Source organism: Nansenia antarctica (assembly GCF_963989245.1).
Source record: "Nansenia antarctica genome assembly, chromosome: 18".
NCBI lineage: Eukaryota > Metazoa > Chordata > Actinopteri > Argentiniformes > Microstomatidae > Nansenia > Nansenia antarctica.
The window spans coordinates 10,536,126-10,543,894 of NC_137691.1; the positions used below are offsets into that span (position 1 = coordinate 10,536,126).

A 7,769-nucleotide genomic window follows, 5' to 3' on the forward strand; every position below is an offset into this window, starting at 1 on the left:
ACTGGGAAACATCAACTACATCTACCAAATCTACCTACGAAATAGATTCAGCTTCGTCTGCGTCGAAGTCTTTTTTTGGGGGTAACCAAGGTTTGATACCGTGTGTGATACCAGTGGTAAGCTAAGCTAACGCTGTTGACTCGGACAGCGCGACTCCTAACTACGTACTAAACCGGCATTTTTTTCTCCACACGACGACGCCATGGCTTCCAGTCTCTCTCGTCTCTCTCCGTCTCCCCTCTCTCTCTCCTCCAGTGTCCTCCTCACGTTTCCTTTCCTCGCTACCACCGGTTCTACGAAGCTCACCGCCCGACAGAAGTCACATTGTAGCCCCCCTCAGGAGAGCCTGGTCCCCGGTGTGAGCCCGGTTATGAGCCCCGACACGGACAACATGTCTGCCGCTCGCTGGAGCCCGAGGAGAGCTATTAACCGGTGCGCCTGTCCCTCGTTGTAAAAGACAAACATGGATAACGGACATTAATAACGGATTATTCCACTTGTAACTATGGACAGTTAGTGCTTCGAACTGCACATAAAGACTTGCTAATATATTTTCTGAGGTAATATAACAGTAACATTTAAAAAGAACAGTATTTCCTTGAGCTGTCCAACAGCTGTCAACCTAGTTACCTATTCACATGCTTAGCCAAGGGTCTTTGAATCACACTTTCTTTCACAAGACTTAAAGATTTAGATCGTATTGATCTTTAAAAACTATTTATTTTTGCACTTTATTTTTTGGGGATTAAAGTTGTCAATTGTAATATATCAGATCCGTGGGGTTTTTAATATCCAGTGTTTGCACGTGTGAGATAACCACGTCTACCCGTGCTGCACGTCTAGCTACCTTAGCTACCCTGGCTGTTCATCTGGTCTTAGCTGGTGGCTGCTGAGGATGCTGAGGAATATGAGTCGTGAGGAACACTTCTCTGGGGGGGGGCAGACCTCCCCCTCCCTGGCCTCTCTCTCCCCCTCTCTCAGGCACGGGAACCAGGACAGCTCATGGATCAGCAGCATCTCCAGGCCCGCCCTGTCCTTCCTGCAGAAGTATCTGCCTGGGCGCTCTCAGACGACTCCTGCCCGGGCTGATGGCTTATCTGGGTGGGTTAGTGGGGATTTCAAGCAGAACTTAGGCCTAGTTGATGGAGAGAGTGCGTTTTTCGGACAACTGGACGGTATTATGCCTGCCACCCAACAGTCGCCTCGCCACCACCTGGCATACCTGCATTGCCAACATGAGACCAGTGTTGGGTCTGTTGGGTCAGGAGCGCCTGGTAGCACCAGTACTCTGAGCTGGTTAACCGCTGATTCCCTTCGCGAGTTAGGGATTGAAAATGCTGCTGAAATTGACTTAAACATCAGACAACAGACTCCAGTCGGGTACCTGGCCACAGCCAGGAGTTTCCTCAATCACGTCTTGTTGAATTCCGCGTCTGCTCAGGAAATCAGAACCACCGAACAAATGCACCACGTCCTCGGTGGGGACGGTTGGCCGTCAGACGCAGTAACCGCCGCCCGCGCCAAGAGTAACGGCGCGGGCAACTGGTGGGCCGGGTTCTGGGGCACCGAGGAGCACCGTGCCCAAGGTTGGCTGTCAAATCTGTCATGGAGCAAAGAGGAAACGGGGGTGAGCGACGCTCGTCGGCACAGCGGCGACCATTGTCCCCCGCTGGAGAGTGGTACAAAAGCCACCGTTGCCATGCCGACCGAGCTGTTTGTACAGTGCAGCGATGAGGAATCAATGGAAAGCGAAAGCCCTGGGCCCTCCGGTCACAAAGAGGAGGCGACTGACAATTACGGCCTAACCCTAACACCCCGGCCAGAATCTCTCCCGAGCTCGGAAGAGCTTCCGTTCGATCAGCGGCCTTGCATCATTACCGATAGTCGTCATCTTAGTGCTGGAGCTGTCACTGCCTGCAGTGAGGTGGCAGTTCTGACCCCCGACCAAGATAATGGCTATTCTAGTCTGGAGGAAGAGCACTCTGCCTGCCGACTGTTCATGTTGAAACCCCCCTTTGAAAACCTACAGGGGCCCACGGAGATACCGGGAGACACCATCACACCAGGGTGCTCTGGAGAGAGAGAACCAGAGAGAGAAGAAGCCTCAGAGAAGGGAGAAGAGGGGGAGGCTGCCACTGGAGAAATGGAAGAAGAAGAGGAGGAGGAGGAAATGGACGATTCAGACCTCACAGATTCAGAGGAGGAGGAAGAAGAAGAGCCGGTAACTATGGGAACCCAGTCCCCTGCCGCCACGCCCCGGTGTCAGAACAAGGCCATCGCTTACATCATGGGCAGCCCCTGCAGCGACGACAGCCAATCAGACGACGAGCTCAGCGAGGATGACGACGGGTTTGACAGCGAGGGCTCGTCTGAACTGTCCGATTCGGACGATGATGACGACGACAACGAAGATGAGGAGGAGGAGGAGGAGGAGGAGTCCGATTCGGATCAGGCGGACCCCGAAACGGAGCGACTGTGGAACTCACTGTGCCAAAGCCGGGACCCCTACAACCCTCAGAACTTCACCGCCTCCATCCACTCCGCCCCCAGGACCGCCCCCGACCCCCCCTGCCGTGCTGCCACTACCTCCAGCCACCAACACGCCTCACCCCCCTCTCACCAGCCCTCGGCCTCACCCCTCCTCTCCTCCTCCTCCTCCTCCCCCTCTCCGCTGCTCGAGGAGGACAACAACGACTTCGGGGACGAGTCGACGGCCAGCGAGGCGGACGAGGCCGAGAGCCTGCGCCTGTGGAACTCGTTCAGCGCGTCCTCGGACCCCTACAGCCCCATGAACTTCCAGGCCCCCCTCAGGACCACCCAGGAGGCGACCCCTGGGCCGGCCGGGCGCCGCTCGAGGAAGGCCAGGACCCGCCACGGCTCCTCACCCCCCCAGTACCGGACAGAGGAGGCTGAGGAGAGGCTGGACAGTGGGTTCTCTGAGAGCCTCCCCGTCCCTGTGACCACCACCACCACCACCAGCTGGGTCACTGTGAAAAAGGTCAGTATGGTCCATACACACACACACACACACACACACACACACATTTGAGTTAGTAGCCAGGGTGCCAGTTTTTTTTTTTTTCTCCTTTTGCCAAGTGCAATCATCGACAGTGTCGGAGACAGATTGGCACATGGGTTAAGAGTGAGGTCTGATCTCTGGGCGTGCCCGGGACTGTCTGATGCATAGGCGGTTGTGGTTGCGTTTGCGCTTTGCTGACACTGTTTAAGCCCCATCTCAGCAAAACATTTTGGCTAATGAAATTTAACAGTGTCATAACTATGCAAGGAGCACATCATGTACGGCTTTCATTTCCTGTTAAAAGAGTTCACTGACCTTTAGGCCAGGCCCTTACTGTACTCCGTATCCATGAATGCACGTACTCAGCAGAGAGTTTAACATGGCAAGCATGAACGCTATCAAAACTTGGCGGTTTGTATTGTAAGCAATGACATTCTGTTTTTCCTCTCAGAGATATACTTCTCCTTTTCCCAATGTATACCTTGTGGTCACATCACATGTTTGAGGCTGTGAAGAGTAGGAACGTGACTGTTTCTACAATAGGAGGCATTTCCAAACTGACCCAAGGAGGTAAAGCAACTAGGACCCTGGTGAAACATGGGGGTTTTCAACAAGAAGCTACTTTGTAACCAGGAGACACTGTTAATCAATAATTACACACAAGGAATAAAATAACACTTCCTTCCTTCCCTGTTCAAGCTACTCAACAAAAAGCTACTTTGTAACCTGGAGACACTATTTATCAATAATTACACACAAGGAATAAAATAACGCTTCCTTCGTTCCCTGTTCAAGCTACTCATCAATGAGTTAAGGAATTGTATTCCTTGTGTGTAATTATTGATAAATAGTGTCTCCTGCTTACAAAGTAGCTTTTTATTGAAAACCCCCATGTTTCACCAGGCTCCTAGTTGCTTTACCTCCTTGAGTCGGTTTGGAAATGCCTCCTATTGTGAGCTTTGAACCCCGGGAAAATGTTACTTTTTCCACGTCATTCAGAGTCCTCGTTAACAGTACTGGCAGACAGAAAGAGGGGGACAGACAGAGACAGACAGACAGAGTGAGACAGACAGAGTGAGTGTGTGAGTCACAACTCCTGACGCTCGTGCTCATGCTTTCCCCATTAGCTGTTCCTGTGTTTGTGTCTCTGAGCGATTGCCTGTCTGACTGTACAGAGTGATGTAAAACCAGGCAACACCACTCTCCCTATCTCTTCCTATGATCGTCTGATGTGAGGCTTCCACTTGCAGGTCCCCAGGGAGATGTCAGAGGGAGAGGCAGAGTGCTTTTAAATAGAAAGCCTGTGTAGTTCAAAACGCAATTACTACCCGAAATGGATGTAGGCTAATGATATCACTGCTTGGACTGTTTTTAGTCATGAACGATGGTGTGAGGAACGTGTAGTAGGCAGACTCGCCCTGTGTGCCGTCCAGTGCTCTGCGTGTTACACAGTGTTAGCCTAAGTCACAGTATCAGTACTATGAAGCAGTACTGTACACGGGCTACCCTAACATACGGGCTGGGAAATGTGACTGCCCACTCACTTAGGCTAGTTAAAGGACAGTTAGAGTTACAGTTAGTTACAGTTAAAAGCCCGCGGCTGGCTGCCTCTGAAACGGTCCGCTCTCATCCCCCACGCCTTTTTTCCCTCATTACGTTATCTATCCGTATTATGAACATAGGCCTGCCATGTTACTTAGCAACAGTGATAACTGGGGGAACGAACAAAGAAAGAAATGGGAGGGAAAATCTCATTTCTCGGATGGACGTTTCATACAATTTTTTTGATCGTTCGTCGTCTTGATGTTCGAAGAACATTTCCCTAACATTCTCACAGCCCTCCGGGCCCATGCAGGGCCTCTTTCATCTCCAGCTAACAACCGGGGGGTAGATACGGGCCTGTATCTTCAGTTCTCTGTTCTCTGTGGGCTGCTGGCTGGTTGAGGATTTAACGTCTCCTCTCCCTGTGATCACTTATGGATAACTTAGGCTTCACAGAGCCACTTCAGAGGCTCTGGTCTTCAGAGGCTCTGGTCCTTCAGAGGCTACTTCAGACATGCCGCCTCTCTCTTCCCCCTCTTCCCCAGACAGTCGCTGTTCGGTTTGAATTGAAGAACAGGCTAATGTATGATGAGTTATATGGGGCGTCATCATCATCATCATGCACACAGTCATTGCAGCCATGGATACTGTTTCCAGGGCATCTTGGCCCGTTTAGAGAGAGATGTTCACAAGTTTTTATCTCTGCGTTGATCTACGGTGTAGGCTGGTGAAGCCATGGAAAGCTCACATTTCTCTCTCTCTCTCTCTCTCTCTCTCTCTCTCTCTCTCTCTCTCTCTCTCCCCCCCCCCCAGGTGTGTTTCTGTGAGGACGTGGAGGAGTTCTACGCCAGCGGGGACGAGGAGGAGGACCGGCGGGGGCCGTGGGAGGAGCTGGCCAGGGACCGCTGCCGTTTCCTCCGGCGCGTCCAGGAGGTGGAGGACGCCATCGCCTACGTCCTCGTGCCCGCCTTCCGCAGGGGGGTCCTCCACAAGCTCCAGCACTGCAGCTGATGTTCCACCCAGACGCACCCCCCCTGTCCCCTGCCCCCGCTCCCGCATCCAGCCTCAGAAGTGTTTAACAGACTGCATCAGCGCTACTACATTCTGAAACACCCCCTGCCCCAAACCCCTTATGACTATTAAGGGGGGTTCAAGAGACTTCAGAAAAGACTCTCCTCCCGTCACATGACCTCACCCCCCCCCCCAAATGTTTTTGCTGTTCTGTGTTGATTGAATCTCAGTGGAGTGATGACCCCTATTACAGATTATATTATGATTTAAAAGACGATGATTATTGTGATCTTTAACAAGTTATTAAAGGAAAGGTATAGTGGGAATTTGAAGGTATAAGGGCTTACCGGTCACAGTGGAGAGGAACCCAGTTTTACACACAGAGAACCAGGTCACCTGTCGTTCCGACCTAATGACCTGACTGGAGACACAGAACTCTGTACGTATGAGACACTCCAGTCAAGTCGCTCTTATTTATTTTGTTTTAATATTTGTTTCTAGTCGTCTGTCCCATTAACGGCACCACCGCTTTTGCGCCCCCGCACACGCCTGGATCTCTGCAGCTTCATGGTTTAAAAACAGTTTCCAACAAAGGCCTCCAAAGGCCTCCGAAGGCCAACTCCCCAAGTGTTCTGTTCTGCTTTGCCCACAAGGAACGGCTCCAAACCAATGTTGATCGTTCAAAGCCTCTAAACTGTGGTGGTGTTTGAAAGTGTTAAAAACAAGACTTTGCGTCTGTATTGTTTCATCCATTGCCCCCAACTGCTGTCAACTTAAATCCCTTGTGTATTAACGACAATGCCAAAGACGTCCCACATACTCTGATCATACTCTGCCCTCAGCCAATTATTGCTTAGTATTTCAACCTACAAATGGAAAAGAGTGGAGCCGTACAGAATACAGTAATGAATACAGTAACCATGGATACAGTAACCATGACTGTAGATTGAAGGGGGTGTTATAGTGGTTAATTAGTTTGATTCAAGGACGGTCCTATCTGCATCAGTAGTCTTTGTAAACCCAGTGTTCTTCCTCTGACTTTGATTATAATGTGCATGTTATGGTCATCCAAACTGCTCATGTCCTAGATTCTGTTTCTACATCAAACAAATTGGTATTTTTATCCAACTCTCAGCAGAGCGCCTCTCGGTAACCATGTCTGTACTCAGTCCCTGAGTCTAGTTGTAGACCTAATTTGCCCCCAACATTTAACCCATTCACGCCATACAGACCCAGTGTTGTGTAACTCATATTCTTAAAGGGTTTCCTTCTCGGTGGCAACTGTGACTAAAGTGTTGACCTTCTGTGTGACTAAGAAATGCAGGGACCCATGTCATTTTTGAAGTGAAACTCAAGATTTTAAAAAGATATTCAATTACGCTTCTGAAGATGAGCAAAAACTAATTTAACTCAGTGTTATTTTAGTCCGTGCAATTAACATCAAATTGTTTTATTTTTGTAAAATATTTTAGGGTGGCATTAGTTGTTTTGCTTAACTGTTCTTCATAAATTTGAATATTCAGTGAAATTAAATCAATATTGAATTATGAATCATATGTCTGTCTTATTAACATGCCAATGAGGTAGGTATACTGTATTATGAATCATATGTCTGTCTTATTTACTATGAGGTAGGTATACTGTATGTTTCATTATTGTCTAATAATTATCCCATCAAGTCGTCATCATTAGGATCTTTATCAACTGTTATTTTCTCTATTACTCTTCTGTCAATGCCGATGGAATTACTTTGATCTTCAGGGGAACATCGCAAACCTGCTTTTCACGCTTTAATGATATGTATAGTTTCTAAATATGCAATTTCATTGGATATTTATAGACTTATAATTTATTTCATGAATTAATTACAATGTTAACAGTAGTGATGGTGTAAATCACTCATTAGTAAAGTTGGTTTTCCATGGAGGTCTAACCTATACAGAGCAGTGCCGTGTCTTTTCTATCTCTTTGATCAGATGTCCTACTTTTGAGAATTTGAGAATTATAATGTTATTCTAGAATTCTCCGTGTCATGCAAATTATTGGTCATAATAATACAAGTTCTCTGGCTGTATTCCAGCTCTGGCTCTGGAACCAGAATTTCTTCTTCGCTCTTCAAGAGGAACATCAGCGCCTCCTAGCGGACACAGACCATTACCTCATGCTCATCCAAAAAGAGAAGCGGCACCTCGCAAGT

The 7,769-nt window shown here is 48.8% G+C and overlaps 1 protein-coding gene across 1 annotated transcript; it reads left to right on the top strand.

Annotated features, from left to right (window-relative positions):
- ppp1r15b (protein phosphatase 1, regulatory subunit 15B) lies at positions 1-7,109 on the top strand. The gene is made up of 2 exons (XM_080548680.1): positions 1-2,998; positions 5,375-7,109. Exons 1-2 carry the CDS (start codon positions 896-898, stop codon positions 5,570-5,572), a joined length of 2,301 nt encoding a protein of 766 aa, XP_080404806.1. The 5' UTR covers positions 1-895; the 3' UTR covers positions 5,573-7,109.
- The last annotated feature ends 660 nt before the right edge of the window (positions 7,110-7,769 follow it).

Excerpts from the sequence above, each read along its gene's own strand:
- ppp1r15b (XM_080548680.1), top strand. The coding sequence starts at position 896 with ATGCTGAGGAATATGAGTCGTGAGGAACACTTCTCTGGGGGGGGGCAG. Across the intron at positions 2,999-5,374 it reads GCTGGGTCACTGTGAAAAAG|GTGTGTTTCTGTGAGGACGT; the intron begins GTCAGTATGGTC and ends CCCCCCCCCCAG.